Source organism: Aptenodytes patagonicus, chromosome 4 (genome assembly GCF_965638725.1).
Source record: "Aptenodytes patagonicus chromosome 4, bAptPat1.pri.cur, whole genome shotgun sequence".
Classification (NCBI taxonomy): domain Eukaryota; kingdom Metazoa; phylum Chordata; class Aves; order Sphenisciformes; family Spheniscidae; genus Aptenodytes; species Aptenodytes patagonicus.
The window spans coordinates 44,824,630-44,850,952 of NC_134952.1; the positions used below are offsets into that span (position 1 = coordinate 44,824,630).

The following is a 26,323-nucleotide window of genomic DNA, read 5'->3' on the forward strand; positions in this document are numbered from 1 at the left end:
TCGTCTTGGTATTCTTTTCAGATATCTTTCAGATGCCTTTTACCTATTTGACAGCTGTTATGTGAATCCTCTTTTCTCAAGACTGAACATCCCCACACCTTGAGCCTCTTTCTTGGTGACTCTATTTTCTAGGCCTCTGGTCATTCCTGTTACTCTTTTTTGGGACTTTTTCCAATTAACTCCTGTTTTGTTTGAAACCTTGTCACAAAGCTGGACAGGGTGCTCTATTTTATGCGCTGCCAGAGCTGTGTGGAATTATTTTACATGTTTTGTAGGTTGCAGTCCTGTTTATATATCCTAGTATGGTTATGTTTTTAAATACCATTCAATTGTTCATAATGATCACTAGATTTTTATTTTTCCTTTGGAATGGATGTCTAGCCAGTTGTTCCATAGCTTGTATTTTCAATGTTATTATTATGTCCACCTAAGAGTAGAACATAGCAGTTTTCCGTATTGAATTACATTATATTTTTAGCCTATTTCAGTAACGTGAGTATTTTTATTATATTCCTGTCTTCTACGGTTATTCCAGGCTCTTCCATGTTTAATAAGATACCTTTTATTTCATCTTCCAAGCCATTAATGAAAAGGCAGAATAGTTCCAGGGTTGTGACTTGCCCTTGCAAAAGTCCACTCAGTGTAGCCTTCCATTTTAAGGGTGAGCCATTGATTGCCACTCTCTGAGGATCACTTTCAACTAGTTTTGTACTCATCTTGCAATATAAGCACACAAATAGCATACTTCCCAGTATGGCTTACAAGGCTGCAATGTAAAAGAGCATGACAAGCCTTGGTAAAATCAGGGTATTTGCAATCTAATATATCTGTTTCCTAGAAGTTCTTCCATAGAATGAAACGAGATCTATTATGATTTGCCTGATAAAACCCTATAGCACGGTCCATCTCCTTTCTTCTTCTAGGTGTCCAGAAATCAAACTTAAAAGGTTTTTTTTCCTATAATTTCTGAGATCGTCTTTTCCTTCCTTATTTTTCTTTCATTCATTCATTTCTTTCATCTTTCATTCATTTCCAGTCTAATAGTACATCTTATGTCCTTCACAATTTCTCAATGGCTGTAAGTTTGCTCAGCCAGTTCTTCAAATGTTTAAGGATGTAAGTATCAAATTCAACTAATTTGAGAACTTCTAGACTGTATAAATATTCTCTGAATATTCTTTTTTGCTCAACATAGAGATTTTACCTCTGTATGCGTGACACTCGTGCTGACATATTACTCCTTTCTGTAGAGGTTTCCTGTGTATTTGAAGTCATCAAAAAGTTTTCCCAAGTCACAGGTTTTATCAGTGTCGTCCCCATATATTCATGACATGCATATTGTCATTCACACTTGAAAAATTAGGTCATTGGGTCACAGAAGGATGCTTTGGGGATTTTTCTACAGGTAAACACGTATATATGGAAATGTATGATATTTACCTGGAACTTGGTTTACAAATACAAGGGAAATTGCAATTGTTTGGAACTTAATGTAGTAAGTAAAGTGTATCCTGTCCTTGTATTCATGCCAATCAAATGCATACAAAAATAATATTTTTTTTCCTTGTATTTTCATTTTTTTCATTATTTTGCCATGGAAAAGTAGGTGGATTTTTTCCATTTTGGGGCAAAACTAGGCTCTTTATATGTACAATATACAGAGATCTGTTCTGGAGCCTTTGACAGGTAGCTACTTTACAATGGAAGGTGGTAGAGCTTAATGAAATATATTACTGTCATTTAGTCTTTCCAACTCTATAACAGTAGTTCTAAGAGCAGAGCTCATGTATATCAAAATAACATACGCTGTAGTAGTTGTTCCAGAAATATAACTATTCTAGTCTTTACCATAATAACAGTAAAGCTGCATGAGTCATGTCTAAAGATGACATATTCTTTGATTTTCTTCCCACAGATTTTAATTGCTTGTCTCTAGTTCACTAAACAACTACTTTGGGCAAATGTTGAAGAACGTTGGGTCCATTTAAGACTGAACAGGTTTTCAAACAGGCAGAATATGAGTAAACAAATTGCATTTTTCTATGGGAAACTTGACAGTACAGAAATGAGGAATTTTTCATTCTGAAATATATTGCCAAGAGACCCTGACATGGTACATATTCTTTGTATTGAAGTGATTTTTTTTTTTTAAGCACTGTGCAGCATATTGCTCTGAAGTCAGAAACACCTATTCTTCTGTCTTGAAACAAAATGTGTGAAAATTCAAACAGTTGAAGCATCCTTAGAATCAAATATACAAATGAGACATGGTGAAACTCCTGTGTAGAAAACTGATATGCTAATAGGAAAGGGGAATAAAGATCAGAAGATAAAAAACTAGATATATTCAGAAGTAAAATGGTATTTTTTCATGCATATAAGGGATTGTGATGAAAGTAGCACAAGCAGTTAACAGTTTATAAAACCAATATAAATAAGGAATATTACGAAATCCAACAGATGAGTTATTTGAAAATTTCATGACATATTTTCCCCATATAGAAAAGTCACTAATAAAGCCAAATGCATCGGAATTATTTTATTGCTATACATAACATAATAGTTCATGTATTTTTCTGCTGTTTAGACTATTCAGATATTTTCGCCACAAAACAAATGATTTCGTCACTGTTCCCAACACTACTTCTCCTTTGTACCACTACTTCTCATCGTGTCCTCATATTCTGTATGCCACAGATTTCTTTTTCTGTGGAGTTTTTCAGGTATGTTCCTTGCTCTTCTACCAGTTTGAGACTAATGTTGAGGGAAGTCTGACCCGCCTTTGTTTAGCTGAGCTGCCTTTGCAATATCCCAGGGCATTTGGGGGAAGAATGACAAGAGGTTTGAACCAGAGTTATATTCCTGGTGTCATTAGCTGCTGATACAAAATTGTCAGAACAGCCTATTGATTCATTTCTGACTTATGCAAGCACCATGATTTTGCTTTGTTTCTGGAGACAAGGCATCTATCTCTGCTGCCTGCCTGTCCATAAAATGGGTTCAGTGAGTGTAAAATTCTAGCATACCTGTGAAAGGGAATACTGATTTGGAAGTGTTATGTGCTGACCTTGCACTCTCTAACTCAGGTATCAGTGCCTGTGGCAGGTGTCGGGCATTAAGTTTTTCTTAACATTTAAAAGGGCAATGTTATTTGCAAATAGAACTGAGTAGACAGCTTTAAAGAAAAATAAATCAAAAGGAATAAACTCACAACTCATACCTATTATGTTAGCTGGAGCAACTTTGAAGTATTTACTAGCTTCTTCAGCAACATTTGAGTGAAATAAAATAGAAGCACTGGAGTCTGTAAAAAATAATCTCTCAAGAAAAGTATTAAAGAAATCTTTAGGGAAAAAAAAAAGTATTCCTTTGTTTTGCACTCTTCATATTCTGATTCTCAGTAAAACAAACCTGAAATGCATTTATATGTCCAATTTTAAATGGTGTTCTCATTAAGTTCAGTCACCAACAGGGTAATCAAAGCCTAAAGCACAGGTATTTGTAGGTTTGACTCCTTAAGCTACTAAGATTGAGCAATAAAAATTCTCAGATCTTAAAAAAGGGAAGATATCTGTTTTCAACAGAAACATGTTTTAAATTCAGCTAAATATGCTAGGTGGAGAACTGCATGACAGTGTGACAGGGTTAGAAGTTTGACTGCATGAAAGGTTGATAAAGTCCTGTAAATTCACGGTGCTTGTATCTGCATGCTAGTGGAAACCTCAAGTGCAGTCTTTCAGGAGGCTCTTTTATTCTTACATAGCTGCAGTGCTCCCACCCCTTACTCATTTTCAGGAGAGAGAGAGAGAAACTTCAACTTTAGGGTTTGCCAGAAATCCTGATAATTGTCTAATGGAATTGCATTAAACTGATACCCAAACAGAAGATGAGTCAGGGAATATAAGGCACAAATTCTGGTGAGATTGTTCTTCTGAAGTGTTGCGATGCATAGAAAACACTTCATATTTTTATTTGTTACTTGAATTGGTTTTCTGACTCCTTCACTTTTAAGTTATATATCCCTTACCTGACTAATGAGACATCTTCCATCCTTTGTTCAAGGATGAAGTGTTCTGCATAACCATCTTCCTCCTTTCCTTTCCTTTTCTGAAAAAGCTCTTTGTAGTTACTTAATTTTTTTTCCCCTTTGTTTTGGTTTGTGTTTTTCTTGATATTACATTGGTAAAACATCCTGCAGAAAGATTTGTATGTCGAGAACTTTTCTTTTGGAATAAAAGTTCGGCTTTTCAGTAAGAATGACAGTGTTTACAATAATGTTATTTTCTATGTATGTGGTCTTTAACTATGTTATTTTTATATGCTTGAAACAACAATTTCATTTCCTGGTTAGATTTAGTTAATTTTTATATGGTTTCTGAATTGGAGCTATAAGTATACAGATCAGAACCACACAAATTAATCTGTTTCTATATCAGAAAAGACTGTCACTGTGCAGAATTGCATCAGGCACAGATTTCCATTTTATTTGTTATTTCTTTTTACTAGGATACTGTCCTGTTAAAGGTAGAAATTAAATGATAAATGCTATAATAATTCACTGTTAATCACTTACTATCAATAATGAATATTGTTGCCTTGTTTATTTGCTCTTATAATACAAATAAAACCAATGCAGTCTAATTCTGTTTAGTATGCATATTCAAATCAGTCTAACACCGCAAGTGCATTCATGCTTGAATTGAGCCTGAAACTGTAGCCAGGTTAGATAACAAAAACTTTGTACCTGTATCTAATCTAATTCTTAGTACAAAGTTAGCATATACTGCAGAAAATTTTTCCTAGCACCTATGTCTGCAAAGATTTAAGCACTTCATGAAAGATCACTTCAAAATACTTAAAGAGCTATATTTTTTAATATAAAAGATGTTTATATTGATGACAGTCATTCTCTCTCCTTACAGTGCAAATTAGACTATCAAGCCTGTGTCTCAGGAAAACAAATCTCAGTGAAATGCGAAGGACGTTGCCCTTGCCCTTCTGACAAATCCACAAATGCAGGCAGAAATGATAGGAGAGGTGAGTGATGGTAATTTGTGTAATATTTTTAACAGCTCTTTCTAGAAGGAAATAAGATTTTGCTCACAGAAGAGTACAGTGATCACAAACACTGATTATTCTTGAATAAAACCAGCTTTCTTTTATTCAAGGTTGTTTTCTTTGCTGTGGCTTTTGAAATTGTGCCTACAGTAAAATACCACTACATTTTTCAAATGCAGCTATTTTAGTATGAGTTATTGTTGTTCTTTTTTTTACTCTTTAATACTCCTTCAGATGCTTATGGCTGTACTTAAGACAAAGAAGAATTCATTCCTTGCTCCTGAGTGTTTTCAATTGAAAATTCAAGAAACTGAAGTGTGATAGGGGAAAAAAAAAAAGGAAACTTAAAAGTCCTTGTTACTGCTCATAGGAGCAAGCAGTTGCACTTAAACTAAGGAACTATTAGGAAAGGCTGTCATATAAAAGCGAGTTCTTTGTTTGAAAAGTGTTTGATAGGAATAAATCAGCTTCCTTTTGGACCATGCGTGAGATCAGGCTGCTGGAAAATGCAGTTGCTTTGCACTGCTTCTTAGCCACTGGTGCAACTGGAGAAAAAAATTTGTATTTGTACAAAGTGTATTTGTATTTCATTGACTCCCAGGTGACTTTGGAAGATTTTTGTTAAACAAAACGGGATGCCATCTTTGGTGCTCCTGAATAGAGAGCCATCATAGCATGAGGTTTTAGGCCACCATGGACCTGAATTTGCTAAGAACAGCATGACTGGAGGTCTGCATTTTTGTATTTCTTTAGACTGATCTCTGTTAGATGTATTTTTTAGTTCTTTCTGTATAGTCACACTTTTGATGAGTAAGCAAAAATCTTTATGCACAAATATCCTGTATCCTCATTGGAAACACACCAGAATTAGTTTTTGAAGATTTTTTTTTTCCTGTAGCAACCTTATAAAGATAAAAGAAACCAGCATTACATTCCGGGCTTATGTTAATGTTGGTATTTCATTATGCTTTGATCCACTATTCCAAATTTATTGTGCAAGGGAATCTTATTATTTCTGTGACAAGCTGTAGCTACTGCCAAAACTATTTTTTTTCCTAGTTTAAAAAATGAATGAATGTTCTTTTAACAATGAATAGAGGTGACCACTGCAAACAAGTTGTGTGCAGGCATACAAGTCAATTAAAAAACTGCTCTGAAACACCCCTTTAGGTCACTGGTTTGGTCTTCGGCAATATCATTGATTGTGTAATTAAACATTAATTGAATATGTGTAATTAAATATTCTCTGTGCTATAACCCCTCTGCAAAACGATACAGCCTTGAGGGTTTTTTAAAGCATTAATTTACAAATTCATGTAGTAACTGTAAATAAATAGATAAATCTGTCATCTGCTCACATTGCCAGCCCAAATGAAAAACACTAGAAGACCCAGTCTGAGACGGTTAATGTAGCCCCTTTGATAAGACATATAGTATAGCATTAATGCGGTTGCAGTTTTTACTAGCAACAATTTCTGCATCTCCAGCATAGACGTGGGGATATTTGTTTAACAGTGGGCATGAAGTGAAATTAAGATAATCAGCCGTGAAGCATCTCTCTGTGGGTAGTAGGCCTACCATTCTCCAGTGTTAGTTTTTGAATATGGTGTCATTGCCCTCAGTTTATACCAAAATAAAATCAGCATTTTCTCTGCTGGAAGCTGTTTCACCTGATGCAGTTATTTTTATCTTTGTGTGTGTTCTTGCAAGCACATTCTATTTCTGGTACTCCTGTACTTAAATATTGAAAGCAATCCATAGATAAATTTTGTTGGCTTCAACAAAATGGAATTGTTTTTAATTAAGAATGAACTCCTAGGAATGAACTCTTCTTGAAGATTTTTTACTGCCAAGGGATCAAGATTACTTGTGCTTAGTTATGTAAAAGAGAAGGAAAAAAGATCCTCTATGAGTATGGGAATTAACACTAATCCTGTCCTGACAGATTGTCAGGGCAAGCAAAATACAGGGCTTTTCCAGCCGCTACATTTTGCTGCAACATTGAAATTTGAATGTCATTTCTTTACAAGGCCAAAGGCCAGGAGACATGAGAAATATGAAAGTGAGCTGAGTATCATTACTGAAATTTTAGCCGTTATTGTAACAGAATACAAAATTTGTTATAACTTTGTTACAAGAACTTTTGTTGTAAGAATACAATTATTTTCTTTAAATTGAACTCCATTAAGTGTTCTAAGATATATATGAATATGTCAGCTGCTTAGAAATTTGACGAAGCCAAAGAGGCAAAGTAAGATTAGTGTTCCAGTTTCAGGGATAACTTAAGTGAGGGTTTCCTAAAATACATCCCCTATCTAAGACAATTTTTCATTTTTTCAGACTGGAAAATTCTGCTGATTTTTTGGTGTACCTAGAGAGCAAAGTATGTCTATGAACTTTCTCCAAATAGTCTCAGTGTGGAGTTTCATACTCCTTTGCGAAGCAAAATTAAACCAGTATTCAGAAAAACAGATTTGCCTCTCAAAACGTGTGTGAACCTAATTGTAAAATCATAGGAAACTTTTAGTTGGAAATGAACTCCGAAGTTCATCTAATCTAGCTCTCTGCTCAATGCGTGAGTCAGGTGCGGACATCCTGGTTTTTGTGAAAGCTGGCTCATTTTACTGATACATTCGGTAACATTGAACCTGACCTATGTGCAGGGGCTGTTAGCTTGAATCCAAAAATGAAAGGTCTAAGAACTTGATCTAGAACTAGATGTACAAGTTGGTAACAAAACAAAAGAAACAAGCAAAAAAGGACACAATAAAAGAAAGATCTTTATTTGTCATATTTTTGTTTTGGTTTTAGTTTAGAGAAAGCAATGTGTATCATATAAACTATAAACTACAGCAGGTGTGCCAGTAATTTTTAAAAAGAGAAAGAAAAGAAAAACAAACCTAGTGTACTGCCATAAAAGTGTGGGAAAATTTGAAGAGCACTTGAGGCAGTGTTAGAGGGAAGGATCACACAAAGTTAGAAATAAATGAAGATGGGCAGTATGGAAGAGAGGGATGGCTTGGGGAGTTGTGCAGAAGCAGAATGAGAAAGAAAGGTAAACCAGAATGAATGGGAGGCACCACCGCTAGTGACAGAGGTGTTAAGAGTCTAGTGGGGAAGCACTTACAGGACCCTATCTTATTTTCCAAGCGTAGCCATTGCCTTCTCCTATTTTTGCCCTAATCTCCTTTTCAAATATGTGCCAGGGTTTTGGGCATGCAGGTCATACTGGCTTGCACATTTGTGAATGTAGGGATTTCACTGAGCTGGAATCTGTAGGTCTTTATTTTCCTAAGCTCTTCAGAATCTTTGTTCCAGTGGTTATGTGGTACCAGAAACTAGGCAGGCTTCTGTGGCACTGCACATTTTACAAGGCTGGGAGACTTCTGTCCCCTTGGCAGTGTCTGGGCACCATTTTTTGCTCCAAATAGTAATTACGATCCTTTTGCTCTGAGACATACTGAGCCCTGTCCCTTGCCTGTCACAGTGTTTTTGCTAGTCTTGCTCTTCAGTCTGATGGATAAGAACAAAAATGCATGATGCAAAGTGTAGGCTTACCAACTGTGTCACTGGGATAAGAAGATGAGACCAGTCAATAGGGTAAATCACAGAATAGTTTGGGTTGGAAGGGACTTTTAAAGGTCATCTAGTCCAACCCCCCTGCCGTGGGCAGGGACATCTGCAACTAGAGCAGATTGCTCAGAGCCCCGTCCAGCCTGACCTTGAATGTTTCCAGGGATGGGGCATCCACCACCTCTCTGGGCAACCTGTGCCCGTGTTTCACCACCCTCAGTGTAAAAAATTTCTTCCTTATATCTAGCTTATATCTACCCTGCTTTAGTTTAAAGCCATTTCCCCTTGTCCTGTCGCAACAGGCCCTGCTAAAAAGTCTGCCGCCATCTTTTTTATAAGCCTTCTTTAAGTACTGATAGGCTGCAATAAGGTCTCCCCGAAGCCTTCTCTTCTCTAGGCTGAACAACCCCAACTCCCTCAGCCTTTCCTTGTAGGAGAGGTGTTCCATCCCCCTGATCATTTTTGTGGTCCTCTTCTGGACCCGCTCCAACAGGCCCGTGTCTTTCCTATGCTGAGGGCTCCAGAGCTGGACACAGGACTCCAGGTGGGGTCTGACCAGAGCAGAGTAGAGGGGCAGAATCCCCTCCCTCGACCTGCTGGCCACGCTTCTTTTGATGCAGCCCAGGATACGATTGGCCTTCTGGGCTGTGAGCGCACATTGCTGGCTCGTGTCCAGCTTTTCATCCACCAGTACCCCCAAGTCCTTCTCGGCAGGGCTGCTCTCAATCCCTTCATCCCCCAGCCTGGATTGATACTGGGGGTTGCCCCGACCCAGGTGCAGGACCTTGTACTTGGCCTTGTTAAACCTCATGAGGTTCACACGGGCCCACTTCTCGAGCTTGTCCAGGTCCCTCTGGATGGCATCCCGTCCCTCTGGCGTGTCGACCACACCACTCAGCTTGGTGTCATCTGCAAACATGCTGAGGGTGCAGTCGATCCCACTGTCTATGTCATTGATGAAGATATTAAACAGTACCAGTCCTAATACGGACCCCTGTGGGATGCCACTTGTCATCAGTCTCCATCTATACATTGAGCCATTGACCACTACCCTCTGGATGCGACCATCTAACCAATTCCTCACCCAATGCAGAAGGTGGACTCATTTTTAAGGATGTACAAAGTCCTGTTAACCTTTAACACCGTTACCTCTGCACACCTCATCTGCTTTATCTTCTGGCAATTCAGATCACCCATCCTCACACCCATCCCCAACTGCCCAGAAAACAAGCACCAGATTAATACTTTTTCTGCTTCTCTTTTGGTTATGAAGCATGCCTAGCTTCCATATTCAGCTATCTAAAATGAAGAGGAACTTGTAGACCTACCATCTGCAATGAAGTTTAGCCTATTCTGTAACTGTCACGGGCAAGACAGAGTAAATGAGAACCTGTAGCACATCTGGATACTGGGATTTGTTTAAGAACTGAAGAGATTAGAGCTTTTACCCTACTTGGTTTCGTCTCACACAGTCACTCTCATCCTCCCACCCAGCACTACCTTCACTAGATCTCAGCTTGCCTTCCAAGCAGGGAGGTCACTGCTGACCTGGGGCAGTCAGGCAGAAGTTCATGTTGGTTTCTGCTGTGCAGCTGCATGCAGTTATATATCTCAGGTGTTACTGGCCATGATCCCTGGGAGTCCCCCAGCATTCATCTCAGTGCATCTCTCTGATCTCCAGGATCTCTCCTCACTTCCAGCATCTTTCCACCAGCCAGAATCTTCACTGTCTTCTTTCAGGGACCCCTTCTTCTTTCTGGGAAGCCATTCTTCTTTTAGGACCCATCCTTTTGGTCCCTGCCACCCACCCCCAATACCATCCCCGCCCCCATTTTCCCAATCTAAATATTTTACGTGCAGAGGCACAATGCTTGATCAGCCTCCTAATTGTTAGTTCTGTCCCATGTCTCTTTATTTAATGGAAGATTTGGGAAATGCTGCTTCTGTTTTATCAAAATTTACACCAGTCCATACCAATTGCAGCTAGCAAGTAGCAGCCTTATGCTTGAGGGTTCAGAAGTTCAGTTTTAGACATTCACAGACACACACACGGACTTACCTGCTACCTGTTAGTGTTCACATTTTAAACTATTTTTTCACCTACTGCAGTAGCACATTTATTTGAAGTTTTGTTACATTTATTTAGTAATGTACAATTCACCCACCTACATCTACTCTTTCAGTAATTTAAAGTGTATTACAAAGCTTTTGGCAGTTGGCTATTTTGACTTTATTTAAATCATGTTTCCTTTCAGCCAACTTGAGATTAAAATATTAACTGCAGAATTTCTTTGGGAAAAATTAGGTGACTTAATAATAGAGAAGTAGAGGTGAAGGAGATAAGGCTTTTCTATCGGAATGGTTTCTTGTCTCATTAACAGATTTTCGTGTTACTTAATGTAATTTGTTTCCTTAAAGAAATGTGGGGTTTAGAACAAAAATAATTTTATTGAGTGCTCTTCTGTCATTTGGTACTTTTTCCTAATTTTAACTTATTCTTTTTTCCAGCTGTGTTTTTTCCCAGTCAATATTTAAGTAACAGTAAATTTTATTTCAGTTTAATTTCCAGTTTTCTAGTCCAGTACTGATTCATGTTTGATTTGTACTGATTTGATTTGAAACCTATGAATAGACACTCGAATGGACAAATTTTTGTAACATAACTACATATTGCCAACATTCCTCAAAGAAAATAAAAATTTAAGTTTTAAAATCTGATTGAAAGAGTGGGGTTGTGGGAGAGTTCTTTCAAGTTCTTAACTGATTTCAAGGCTTTGGTACAGGAATTTTACTATCCTGGTAGAAAAAAGAGATATTTCATTTTGTAATCTTAATAGTTAATAATGGGTGGAAAACAGCAAGAACAAAAAGTTGAACGAACTGTAGTCACAACTCAACTTTCTGCTTCGCAATAATGTTTTATTTTGCAGGTTAATATATACAAAATACTTTTCTCAGGTGCATGAGCTTCTTCCAATGTTAATGAACATCATTAATGACCGTTGCAATTGCCTAACAAACTTAGTGATACCTTGGCATGATCCCAGAAGCATTGTCTTGCTTTTTAGTTTATTTAGTGTTGCTTTTGTTATTTTGAATTTTTAACAAAATGTAAAATGTATCTCTATAGCAGAGAGATATGACTCATATTCTCAAATAAGTGATTACAATCCATTTACTGAACATGACATATTGACTTGAAACCTGTTACATTTTATATTTTTTGAGTATATATTGAAATGGTCCTCATTCAGGAGATAGCAAATATTGCTTCATTCCTTGCATTATATGTGATGTAATTCAAAAGCTGTGATGAAAACCTTTAATGAATAAAGATATGCTTAGCAATATGTTTTTAACAAAAACCTCTAGATGTTTTATGGAAAGTTCTGTTTTTCTTTTCTCTCTTTCAGCATGAATGAAAAAGGCAGTCAAAGAAAAAAGCTATTGTAAAAGTTACACAAACTTTTCTACTTTGGTGATAGTTCAACTTTGTTCAGTGACTTTGGCCGTTCTAATTATAACGAAATTACTCTGAAAATGTGTCTGACGCACTGTGTAGTCTTACACCATATTAACCTCTCCTACTAACTGTAGTCTTCTGTTAATTTCTACAACAGTTTAATAAGTAGCTTCTTATACAAAGGTGGAAAAATAATCCTGAATATCCTTTAGGATCTACTAGGGAGAAAGTTATATACCAGTAAGCTTAATTAAAAGCTTACTAGGTGTGAACACTTGAGTAATGTGCCTCACCAAATAAAGTCAGAATTTGATTTTTGATGTGCATGGCTCAAGCTGTAATTGCTTAGAAGGAAAATAAGAAAAAGAGGGAAAATCAATATATTACATAATTACCAAGCAATTTATTTTTTCATTAAATGGATGAAATGTCTTCACTTGTTTGTATGTTTTCATGTTTAGGCCTGGCAAGCATTAAAAATTTATTTGCTTTAGTTTGCAAAGTACATGTGCTTCTTAGTTTGTACCTTGCAGGGTCTAGAAGGCCAGGTTTATTAAGAGGTTTTGTTAATTCAGAAGGAGGAATGAATCCCAACAGAAAAATCCTTAGAGTTTTTAATAAGCAAAAAATATTAGTTCAAGACATAAAAGATGGACAAGTGAAAGTAATTTTGTACCGTCATTTAATTCTCATGGTATAGGTCAAGGCCCATGTTGTCTGGTTTTTCTACATAAAGAAATAAGGCAGTCTGTGGAATATACGTCTTGGAAATAAGGACATACAATTTTAACTGTTTACTTCTTCTATATCATTTAATGTAGTATATATGAGGCTTATATATATTTTTTTGCAGTATAAGACCTTACCTTTTCTAACTGACTGAAAGAGCAGTTCTGGTTTATATTGGATACTGGTTGAGGAGTCCAGGTAGGACTGTCATCAGCCAGGTTTTGTATTCATTTATAATCTCCTTCTGTATGAAATTTACCTTGTTTCCAGCCTTAATATTTCCTTGGATTTCTTTTTTACTAGCATTGTACTTATATTACTAGTCGAGATATGGAAAATTTATGATATTAGATCGGTAAGTATTTCTTAGGAAAGTAGAGGTTGGTGGACTGAGGAGTTTTATGCCCCACCTTCCAGAAAATGAAAAGGGAGGTCCCAGACAACAGCCTTCTATGGGATCAGCTGTAGCATTTAACATCTCTCAAAAGCTGCAGAATGATGCAGAGGAAGGATTATATCAGTCCCTGAAAAAACATTGTTTCACTTCCATTCAGAAACTGAGAAGAAAAGAGATTATTCACTCTGCCTTAAATGATACTGCACTCATTGCATCATTGCAGATATTTCCTTCTGTTTGTCCTTTATTTGTTATACAGACTTAACAACTAAATAATAATTTAAAAAAATGTGTAAGATATTAATAACAAAATGTTCAAGACACAATAGGGTGTTGCTGAACTGTTTTGGTTGGGTTTTTTTCTTGCCTGGACCAAATACCTGGGGTATATCTCTTTTCATTGTCACAGCACCCTAATATGACACATTTGGCAATGTAGGTGACAAAATCCCACTGGGTATGTCAGTCTAAAGGAATATGCTCCACGAAGACATACGTGACATTTCTGCATTTACAGGAAGATCCTCACTAAACATGTTTTGAATGCCAGGGCAGCAGATGAGTGTATGGCTGACAACTATAACTGTGGTCAAAGAACTTCCAAAGGTATCTAAGAAAAGCAGTCCATTGTCAGTTGGCTTGAATTTGTTCTACTCTAGAGTACATACATTGGGAAAGTTTAATTATCCTTAAATCCAAAAAGCTTGACAGAGTGCCTATGTTTTACATCCCTGTTGAGCTACACTAACAGTGTGATAAATGTGTGCCATGATATGCCCAGGATCCTGGTCTCCCAAACAGTCTATTTCAAAGATTTGGCTGATGTGTGGTTACAGCATCCTCCTGGATTATGTCTTTGGATATCTTGTTCATGGAAACAAGGCTGGGATTCTGCCCTGACGTAGAGTCAAGATGTAGCTGGGGACATGCAGTCATACCCAAGAGCTCAGAATCACCTGAAGGTCCTGCAGTTTAGATGGAAAAAGCTATAACATTGTGGGTAAAATATTAAATATCCATTTTCATTAGCTATTGAAATAGAAGAATTTGCTCTCAACAATTTTTGAGTTAATTTCTAATAAATCCTGTAGTAAGAACTCACTTGATATTTTCACCAAAATAACAGAGGTAGACTTACATTCATGAAAAAAAAGGGCTTCTCTTTATCTGATCATCTGAGGAGGACTATATAGGTAACATAGGAAGCTGTTATAAATGTCATACTCTTTGAGTCTAAGCTTTTGCCAGAAGGAAGTGAAAAGGCAACATTGCATGCTGAAAGTATTTTCAGTTAGCATATCTGAAAGACTTTAATCACAGAACATAGCTGCTCTCTCAGCTGCATCCTATTTTATACTGAATACTGCTGAATTGTTAATTGATATGAAGAGATGAGGATAAGTAACAGTAGGATTAAAGACACTCTGCATTCTGTTTCGTTCTGTGTGCATCAGTGCTTGAAAAACAAATATAGGGGCCCTTTTTAAACAAATAGCAAAACAGCACTCTCCCAAATCCTCTTATTTTGTTTACATAGCAGCATCTTCTCAATACATGACCTCAGCCACTCTTCATATAGTACAGGTATAGATGCCAAAAAAGAGCTTTTGTTTTGTTTGCACTCAAAGAGAACACTGAATGGTTTCCAGACTTCACAAATAAAGAGATTTAGGGCCAAAAATAACATTTGTGTTAACTCCTTAATCTCTACTTTCTATTACTACCTTTCGAGGACAGATAGTACTATTTTGTAATTCCCTTTTTCTTTTTTGCAAGGTTGACTCCAGGACATCAATAGGATAAAATCTGTATCCAAAACAACATATACTAGACCAATTAGGCCTGATATTATCAATGATCAGTTAGGGAGTAGCCAGGAGAAGCCATTTATATGAGACAATGAGCAAAATTCCCATCTATAAGATGAAGAAGTTCATGCTGTGTGGTCAAGGATAAAATTTAACTTTCAAACTTCAAATAAGACAAAAATAATCCACCAAAGAAAATGACTGTTATGTTATACTGCTCTTTGGGGGTTATTTACAAATATGTTAGTATGTTTTTAAAATATTTTCCAAAAGATCTAATTATAGCATCTAATTTTATACTGCCATGCTTGTTACAGAAAATAAGTGACTTGCCTATAAAAAGAAGTACAAAGAGAAGCATGCTGGTTTTCATCATGGAGAAACTACTTTCAGTTGTTAACTTTCTCTGAAGAATATGCACAGTAAATGGAAGGAGGCGGTCTCAGTAGTTTGGGAGTATAGACATTAGCAACACTTTACACATGTGAGTTAAATTTGCATTAGGTAATTGTCAGCTTTCTAGTCTACTGTTTTTCTTAGCCTTATGTTTATGATTCAATAAAATATTTTCCTACGTAATTGCTACTGCAATTCTGTGATTCTAGAATGCAACATTAAATGAAAACCTCTATGATTTTTTAGTTGCTTCATTTTCATTAGAAAATTTTGCTGATTTTTCTCAATATAGTCTTTATATGAAACCTGAAATACAAGTGCACAACTATCAGTGGAAGCACTCAGAACCAGGAATTTGTCTCATCTGTTTTGGCATGTACTGTTTGAGATTGATGTCACTGTGGGCTGACTACAAAAATCAGATCTGGGCTAGTATTTCTGTTCTTGCTTTTACTACTGGCATCAGTGTGAATCTTGCCATTGATTTAAATGTAAATAGGATCTAACACTGTGCCTCAGTTTCCCTGTTAGCGGAAAAGACATTATCTATAGGCAAGCTTTCTTACCCTACTAATGTTTCTGAACTCTACTAATTTTTCTGAAACCTTCTGTGATTTTAAAGACACTGCAAAACTAAAATGTATTATTCTGTGTCCATTTTAGTTCTTTAGAGGGTATTGACTTAGCAGTAAACATCCATTTTGCTTTTATTGCTTTTTATACTATAATACATAGTATTCACTTTTAAATCTCAAAGCTGTTCATCTTACATCTATATTTGTCCAGGCATGCAAGGTAAAATATTGTTTTTCACTTTGTTTAATTCATTATATACATTTACAGTAATGTTGAGCTGTAAGTGTACATTATATATAAATAGAAGCTGTTTGAAGGTAAAGTGAAAATTGATGCATTGTAGATTTTTATGCTTTGAAATTCGGTCAGGCTAATTCATTAAGAATGTCTTTTTTTCTTTCTTGTATATAAGGTGAATTATAGACCATTTTTTACTTGATCTTTAATAGGAAGTGCTATTGTTTAATCAGATTTTATTGCTTTAGTATCTTTATATTTTACAAATGTTAGGTTTATTCTAACATAGCAGAATAATAATCTTAGCAAGAATTCATTTGTATCTGTAAATGATTTCCGTATCTGTGATATGATAGAAAGGGAATTTGCTAGCACAATAATACTGTAGTATTGTATTTGTAAAAGACACTTATTTAATATTCATTACTGTATTTGTGAAATAACAGAAACTTAATGGAGCAAATTTTATTTATTCCTTCAACGTTAAGACAAATTTTCTGCATGAATCTTTTTTAGATTCTTAAACAGAATTTATTTTTTTTGCTTGAGTGACACTAAGCCAAGTAAAATTGTCAGCAGTATCTTCTATCATTAATCAAACTCCATGTTAAGACTTTCTAAAAAGAGACTTCTCCATCATAATTAGTAGTAATCTAATGTAGTGTGATTAGTAGCAATCTAATGTGGTGTAGAATGACAGAGAATGTGTTTGGAATGAGAAGGTGTATCTGACCTGCATGCCCACAGTCCCCTGATCCCCTTGTCATCTAGTCTGGGGCTTAGCCAGAGCACACCACGTACCCAGGCTTCCTTCCCCTGGAACCTGGGGAAAGGTTGGAAATGAGGGGTATAGGCTGCTTGCCAGGTCTTGTCCATGTGTGATGTGGAAAAGCAGACCTGAACTTGGCAGATGGGAAGCTTTGAAGACCCCACAGTTTAGTCAGATGGCTGAGACTAAATGGTAAAATGTGTGAGAAATGCTAAGGGCCTATGGCTTGTGTTTGAAGGACTGGGGAAATGGAGATGTAACTATGTAACCTATTGTTAGGCTGTAGAGGTGACTCCATTCGTCATTTTTGTTTCAAATGCATGAGTTTATCCTGTCATTTCAAACTTCTCTTGCATTGAAGAGGGTGTATTCATTTTGTTTTAAAAAACTTTATAGTTCAAAAAAGATAACTAGAATTGTTTAGTCATTAATAGATGATCTTTTGGCTAAAAAGAAATTTTTGCGTTGCTTTCTGTTCTTACAGGGATTAAAATATTTGGGAACAAGGGATAGAAAAGTATGTCTTGCAGAAAAGAAGTGATACCACAAATGCAAGTAGAGCAATGAGGCAGAGACATTCTGGTAAAAAGTGTACTATGAATTGGAATCAGGGTGGAGCTGATAGTGTAAAAAAAAAAAAAAAAAAAAAAAGACAATAGCATGTGTTTGTACAGTGATTTATATTTTTTTAAGTCTCTGAAATGAAGTCATAATTGCAGAGCAAATTAAAATTCCATTGAAACTTGGCTGTTAGAAGGAAGAAATGAAGGATTAAGGGGAGACTGTCCCTCCTGTAATAGCACAGTTTATATAAAAAAAGGCTAGAATGCAGGAAACTGTTTATGCTGTGTTTATGAAAAATAATGCCCATAACACTGTAGAACATATTCAAGAATGCTGTGAAAAAGAACATTTTATTACTGCCAGGATTAAGTAAAATCCTTAGAAAGGATTATTAGCTAAGTGCTTGTTGTCAATATTACAGAGAGCTAACACTAAAGGGAAAGCTGGAATATTACATACCTATTGCTGGAAACAGCTCTTTGCTCACAGTTCCAACCCTCTTTGCAACAGCAGTCTTCTCCAGAACCTCTTCTTCCTTGCTTTTCCTTTGGGCTGTTTTGTTATTTCTAAGTCCTTCCACTTCTTATGGCTGCTTTTGGCAGCCTTGAATACTCAAATCTACACAGCTTTGTTAAATCCAGGTATATCACATCCCCAAATTTGCATTTAAATGGAAAATTCCTAGGTGTCAAGGCTGTGGAAAGCAGTTCTAGCCTGATGTGGTGGGCTGCACTTTGAGAAGTTCTTCTTATGTTTCTTCTATTACCAGCAAATGGACATTTAACTGGCAGATCTGGCCCTGTGTTAAAAGTATTTGAATAATACAGTTTTTAATTTCTAAGTGTCTAAAATAATAGGAGTGCTGCATCTCTGCTCACTGTGTGAGTATTTTTACCACAGGAAACCAAGGGCATGTATATCCTGTGCCAGTTCAGGCTTTGAAAATGGGTGTGCATGTTTGAGGACATGAGCACAGCTGGGATTGCTCAGTGGCCTGTGCGTAGGGAACAATTTCGGAGTGAACTCCCCAAACTTTGTCTCAAGCAAAACTAGTTGGTTCACTCAAATCAGTATGTGAGCGTGAACTTACACACATGGGATGGACAATACACTTAAGACTTAGGATGCATTGCCTTTTTTGTAATCCTTTTTTTCTATGGGACTATTCAGACACTCAGGGCCATTTAGACACTCAGGTTCTTTTTAGGTAAAGACTCAATATATACAAGATGAGTAATTAGTCATTCAGAGTGGTTTTCTTACTACTATGAAGTATTCATATACTTTTCACAAAGGAAAACACTTCTCCATAGGAGATTGCTTCACATTGATTTATTATGAAAGTTTTGATTATCATAGAATCATAGAATGGGTTGGGTTGGAAAGGACCTTAAAGATCATCTAGTTCCAACCCCCCTGCCATGGGCAGGGATACCTTCCACTAGATCAGGTTGCTCAAAGTCCCATTCAACCTGGCCTTGAACGCTTCCACGGATGGGGCATCCACAACTTCTCTGGGCAACCTGTTCCAGTGCCTCGCCACCTTCATAGTAAAGAATTTCTTCCTTATATCTAATCAAAATCTACCCTTTTTCAGTGTAAAGCCATTACCCCTTGTCCTATCACTACACGCCCTTGTAAAAAGTCCCTCTCCTACTTTCTTGTGGGCCCCCTTCAGGTACTGGAAGGCTGCTATAAGGTCTCCCCGGAGCCTTCTCTTCTCCAGGCTGAACAGCCCTAACTCTCTCAGCCTGTCCTCACAGGAGAGGTGCTCCATCCCTCTGATCATCTTCGTGGCCCTCCGCTGGACCCGCTCCAACAGGCCCATGTCCTTCTTATGTTGGGGGCCCCAGAGCTGAACATAGTACTCCAGGTGGGGTCTCACCAGGGCAGAGTAGAGGGGGAGAATCACGTCCCTTGACCTGCTGGTCACGCTTCTTTTTATGCAGCCCAGGATATGATTGGTGTTCTGGGCTGCGAGTGCATATTGCTGGCTCATCTTGAGCTTCTCATCAACCAACACCCCGAAGTCCTTCTTGGCAGGGCTGCTCTCAATCCCTTCATCCCCCAGCCTGGATTGATACTGGGGGTTGCCCCGACCCAGGTGCAGGACCTTGCACTTGGCCTTGTTAAACCTCATGAGGTTCACACGGGCCCACCTCTCAAGCCTGTCAGGGTCCCTCTGGATGGCATCCCTTCCCTCCAGCGTGTTGACCGTACCACACAGCTTGGTGTCATCTGCAAACTTGCTGAGGGTGCACTCGATCCCACTGTCTATGTCACCAACAAAGATGATAAACAGCGCCGGTCCCAATACTGGCCCCTGAGGAATGCGACTCGTCACTGGTCTCCACTTGGATATTGAGCTGTTGACTGCAACTCTTTGAGTGTGACCGTCCAACCAATTACTTATCCACTGAGTGGTCCATCCATCAAATCCATGTCTCTCCAATTTAGAGACAAGGATATCATGCTAGACAGTGTCAAATGCTTTGCACAAGTCCAGGTAGATGACATCAGTTGCTCTTCCCTTATCCACCAATGCTGTAACCCCGTCGTAGAAGGCCGCCAAATTTGTCAGGCACGATCTGCCCTTAGTGAAGCCATGTTGGCTGTCACCAATCACCTCCTTATTTTCCATGTGCCTTAGCATAGTTTCCAGGAGGATCTGATCCATGATTTTGCCGGGCACAGAGGTGAGACTGACTGGCCTGTAGTTCCCCGGGTCTTCCTTTTTTCCCCTTTTAAAAATGGGGATTATGTTTCCCCTTTTCCAGTCAGTGGGAACTTCACTGGACTGCCACAACTTCTCAAATATGATGGATAGTGGCTTAGCAACTTCATCTGCCAGTTCCCTCAGGACCTGCAGATGGATCTCATCAGGTCCCATGGACTTGTGCACCTTCAGGCTCCTTAGATGGTCTTGAACCTGATCTTCTCCTACAGTGGTTAGTTTTTCATTCTCCCAGTCCCTGCCTTTGCCTTCTGCAACTTGGGCAGTGTTGCTTGAGCACTTGCTGGTGAAGACCGAGGCAAAAAAGTCATTGAGTACCTCCGCCTTCTCCATATCCCAGGTAACTACGTCTCCAGTTTCCTTCTGGAGAGGGCCCACATTTTCCCTAGTCTTCCCTTTATCACCGATGTACCTATAGAAGCTTTTCTTGTTGCCCTTGATGTCCCTGGCCAGATTTAATTCTATCAGGGCTTTAGCTTTCCTAACCTGATCCCTGGCTGCTCAGACCATTTCTCTGCATTCCTCCCAGGGTACCTGTCCTTGCTTCCACCCTCTGTAGGCTTCCTTTTTGTGTTTGAGTTTGTCCAGGAGCTCCTTGTTCATCCATGCAGGCCTCCTGGCATTTTTTGCCTGACTTCCTCTTTGTTGGGATGCATCGCTCCTGAGCTTGGAGGAGGTGATCCTTGAATATTGCCCAGCTTTCTTGGGCCCCTCTTCCCTCCAGGCCTTTGTCCCCTGGCACTCTGCCAAGCAGATCCCTGAAGAGGCCAAAGTCCGCTCTCCTGAAGGCCAGGGTAGTGAGCTTGCTGTGCACCCTCCTCGGTGCCCTAAGGATCTTGAACTCCACCATTTTGTGGTCACTGCAGCCCAGGTTGCCCTTGAGCTTCACGTTCCCCACCAGCCCCTCCTTGTTGGTGAGAACAAGGTCCAGCATAGCACCTCTCCTCGTTGGCTCCTCTACCACTTGGAGAAGGAAGTTATCATCAACGCATTCCAGGAACCTCCCAGCTTGCTTATGCCCTGCCCTGTTGTCCCTCCAACAGGTGTCGGGGTGGTTGAAGTCCCCCATGAGGACCAGGGCTTGTGAGCGTGAGGCTGCTCCTGTCTGTCTATAGAGGGCCTCATCCACTCGGTCTTCCTGGTCAGGTGGCCTGTAGCAGACCCCCACTGTAATGTCACCTGTCCCTGCCTTCCCTTTAATCCTGACCCACAAGCTCTCAGTCGGCTCCTCATCCATCCCCAGGCAGAGCTCCATGCACTCCAGCTGGTCATTGACATAAAGGGCGACACCCCCTCCTCATCTCCCCTGCCTGTCCTTCCTAAAGAGCCTGTATCCCTCCATCCCAACACTCCAGTCATAGGAGCCATCCCATCACGTTTAGGCTGGCTGATTTCTTTATTTCCTTTCCCCTTGTTTTTTAGTAGGGGAAAAAAAACACTAAAATCTCATGGTAAATATGTCTTTAAAGGAGGCAAAAACGTTACCTTCAGTAACCATCATCCTGTGGTTTTGTGTGTGCTGCTGCAATTTTAAGAGAGCTAGACAAGCCATTATGATGAAAGAAGATAATTAATACTGTTTAGTTTTATGTTTGATAATCATTAATTTTAACCTAGGTCGTTAAACAATTCATGAACAATTTCAGCCTAGAGTCCCCAAAACATCCAAGTTCTTAGGAAAGTTTAGTCTGTGTAGCACAACAAAGTCTATTACTGTTTTAGATAGTCATGGGAGCATGCTTTTTTTAGGATATATTCCTTATCTTCTTTTGCTCTCTGCCAACCAGCTTTTATGGATTATGAAGCTGGAAGCTTAAATATAGTCCAGACCATTAAAATGGTGTTGCATTCGATTATAATGGCTGTAATTGCCTTAATTATGTAAATGAAGGGGCCTTGCCAGTCTTATGATACATTAAAGGCTTTAGAAGTGTGTCACAGTAGTTCTACTGAGAATAAATAACCAAAGAGATGCAGATCGTATGCTAAGTATCTGGATCAGCATTATCTTTCTGATCATGCAATGTACGAATAAGCTAACAGGATGCTGCTATGTTTGTGTCTCAAGTACTAATGTGATGGTAATGTTTTTTATTGGTACTATTTTTATACCATCAATATGCAGTTATATTTAAAAGCGTTTCATTGCTCATCAATGGGAGATAACTGCTAGAAAAATACTTTCTTTATCAGGTAATTATTTTAAACTAGTTTATTTGCCCCTCCTGCTTATTTTTGGAAGGTAAAACATGTGGTGCCAATTGTATAACGTACTGATGAGTTATTTTGTCCTGTAATTATGTCAGAGCTTATTGGATAGTGAAGCTATTTGAGATCCTTAGGGAACTCAGGGATGGACTGGTGATGGTTCAGTAGTGGACTGATGATGGTTCAGTAGTGTTCTCAAGGAGTGTTGGATCAGTGAGTTTCATTGAGTTGTCTTCAGTTTACATCTTCAGGATGTAAATCCAGTGGTATTTAAAGAACTTGTGATACCCTATTTGGTACCAGTTCTCAGTAACAGTAATTGAATCTTTAGTAGTTTAATTTCCTGTTTATATCACGACTTCAACTGTGCTATCTATGCTCCCTGTTAAATAGTTGCAGTATCACTTTTCTGAAGTGACTGTTTTAATAGCTGGTAGAATTTTGATATTTTCTTTAAATATCAAAGTCCTTTAAAAGCCAGGGATTAAAAAGGTCTGTCTTTGGCAGCTATTGTTAATGTTTCTACAGTTACTACGCTGAAATTGACAGGAATAAAATGTGCTAATTACAGAGTTAATATCCCGGTGATATGATGTCACTTTCTGAATTGTTTTTCGTTACCTTTTTTTTTTTTAAGATGCATGTTGGATCTCAGGCAAAAATTCAAACATTTGTTTTTTGAAGCTGACCTCTGTCATGAAAATTAATTTCTACTTAAGCTAACTTTAAGCAAATATGCCAATAACTTATTATGCAAGAAAAGAATTTCACTTGGTATCAGCATGTCCTTACTTGGTTACACAGTTTCCTCTTTCTTCCAATAATTAAAATATAACCAGTTCTTAAACATAAAAGTACAAATTTTCACTAAAAAAACCTTGCTCATCTCTCCTGAGCATACAGACAGAAGAAGAATACTGACTTACTGTTTCACTTCTACTTTCTTTGCATAAATATTTGAACTCTGTTTCACAATTGAGAACCATTTTTCTTTTGGTTGGTGTAATGTTTTGAGGCACCAGTGGAACAGTTTATGTGGCTAGTGCATATTCACTGATGCACTGGAAACGTTTATCTGTGCAGTGAAAGTATGATGACACTTAGGCCATGCTCACATCATCTGATTATCCTACTAATTTCAAACTGTGATAATCTCTAAAAGTTTGAAAAGACGAAGCAATGCTAAAAAGAGATTTAACAGTGTACCTCCTCTTCAGGGCAATCATTACATGCTTCTGAGTGTTTGTCTTTGAAAGTACATCTTCCTCTTGCTTCAAAAAAACCCAGCCTTATTGTTCATGCCTAATTGTCATTTTACAATTTTCTCCAAATCCTGCCAGCTTTGCCTCTTCATGTAGGTTACTATAGCTTTAGTCAAAGTCTTGGTAAGAAAAGTTAAACAAATATGCACTAGTATCAGCATGATCTAAATCTATTTCAGGTGATGTATTTTTATATCTACGCTACTTTTACTACCAAGAAGGAAGATTTTCTATTTGTAAATAAAAAACCAGAAATTTTTTGTGTACTCTTGATGAATCAGCGTTATGAAAACATATTAATAAAATTATTAGATAGATACTCTGTGGCTCCAATTATCACAATTACCCAACTGTGTTGCTTTTTATCTGCTTCATGAAATACAATATTAATTTTATTTTTTTCTCGATATCTCAATTTTATGTCCCAGACACAGGCTACTTGACATGTCAGAAATCCTCTAAATAAAACATTAAAGTCTTCATGGAAAATGAAAAACCCAACTTCTTCCCTGAAGGCACCAAGATCCATGAAATTAGCTGTGGCATCTGTTTTAACTGTTGTTCCTGCTGATACTGCAAGACCAAGTGCTATAGCCACCTTGCATGCAAGCATCAGCAGTTGTTCAGTTGTATCAAATTGTAAGCTTTGGCTCATTAGCATGGTGGCACCTTTGTAATAGTCTGAATGCTAAATGAAAGGCATTCAGCTTTAAAACATAACTACCCCCCTAAAATTAAGTGGCTTTGAAAAACAGGTTTGTATTGTGATTTACTAGTACTGAAATGTTTTTTGTAGGAAAAAACCCAATCTTGTGTTTACCATTGATAATAGTGCAAGGCAAGTCAGAAGAAATCCTGGATTGATAAATATTGAATAATACTTCTTGTCAAAACTGTTTGCATTATTTATCCTGTTTATAATAGAGGTCTGTTATAAATTCCTGAGATACTTAATAGCAGGAGAGCATGAAACATTTAAAAAGAGAGTTGTAAACCCAGCTTTAGGGGAAACTAAGTAATTAAGATGGTTTTGTTCTGTTTTGTCTTTTCAGCAGGATTGTCTTTTTATATGAATTTAGGTGTAGATGAAAGTTTTAAGAAGGTTTATAACACAGTTTACTGTGTCTTGTAGGAATCTGATTTTTTTAATCTAGTTTTCTTTTAAGGTCAGTATTTGAAGTTGATCACCCTCGTAGTATTTCTGTATGCACAGTTCAAGAGGATTAAAAGATACCTCAGAGGCCACTAATACACTGTATTATTTAGTTACCTTCTTTCTGAAGGTTTAACTTCAGAAGCAGGAGTACAAAAAGAGCATATAGTTTTAACAATGTGAACAGAGTACTGCTGCAGCTCAGAAAAACAAAATATAATTACTCTCTCTGCTCTTTTGAAACAGATAAAGCGATGGAAAAATGCAACAGAGTAAAGTTTCAAACATATGAAACAGGGACAACTTGTTGCTGATATTTTTGTCCCTGGCAAATTCAAGAAAGACCAACAGGCCTTGCTCTTATCACCTGTCAAATGAAGTAATAGGAAAAAGGATAGTAACAAAATTAGGATCTTAGTTATTTTGTTGCACCCTATTTGAATCTAGCCAAGAGAAAAAAAACAGAGTTTATAGAAGTACATCTAAGCATTTGGGATGTTTTTGACAGTTTAATTGGTCATTGGATCAGAATTGGACTTTATACAAAAAAGGATACAGAACATTAGGAAAGCAAGTTAAAAAGAAAATTACTACAGGTTGGAATCATTTGGCTTCCTTGAATTCAGGAAGAGTTGTCCACCAGCTCTAAAGTCTACTGAGAGATAGTATAGAAATATTTTTCTGAGTCAAAAGGTGAAAGTAGCCAACAGTATAAAGCGTGTCAAGGCTAAAGGATGCAGGCAGTTGTCAGAGACCAGCATCTGTGACAGTTCGTCATTTAGAAAAAGAAAGCCAGAAACCAGTTCAGTTGTTCACAAGATTATTGTGTGCTTGTATTTATTTCTTCATATCTCTAGAATTTCATTCTCTAGGGTTAGGTGTAGATTCTGTAATGCAAGCATTGTTTTACCATGTCCACAGTTGATCCAGATAGTCATTTAGTTATTAGTGAGAGCTGTCACTGACTGTTAAGGATTAGCAGTCTGGACCTGTTAGAGCAAGCACCTGTTGTGTTCATTTGTGGGCAACATGACTCTTGTCATGTAAGGTGCAGTGATCACTCTTACCTATTCAACCAGACTGTCAGGATGTTCTTAACGTATAGCATGGGGGGGTTGTTAGAAGTTCATTGGTGTGAGTGATGCTATGGGACTGATTTCTTTAGCTTGTTGAAAAAGATTCTCAACATTGGCAGGAATTTAGCAGTCAATATTGAGTAAATACAGTAAAGGAAAAATATGCATCTTCCTTTCTAGCTATATCTGCTTTTATATATATATATAACTGCTTTTATATATATATATATATATAAAAGTATATCCCGTTTCCTGAGAACATCCTAATTTTCTTATGTTGAAGAACTATACATTACTACTTTCCTTGTCTTTTTCCTTTT

At 37.7% G+C, this 26,323-nt stretch overlaps 1 protein-coding gene across 1 annotated transcript in view; it reads left to right on the forward strand.

Moving 5' to 3' along the window:
* The window catches only part of SPOCK3 (SPARC (osteonectin), cwcv and kazal like domains proteoglycan 3), a 233,268-nt gene that overhangs the window by 157,442 nt on the left and 49,503 nt on the right, over positions 1-26,323 (forward strand). Inside the window, exon 6 of the mRNA XM_076336559.1 lies at positions 4,923-5,037. Coding sequence (XP_076192674.1) covers positions 4,923-5,037 — 115 coding nt within the window. The remainder of the gene's footprint in view (positions 1-4,922; positions 5,038-26,323) is intronic.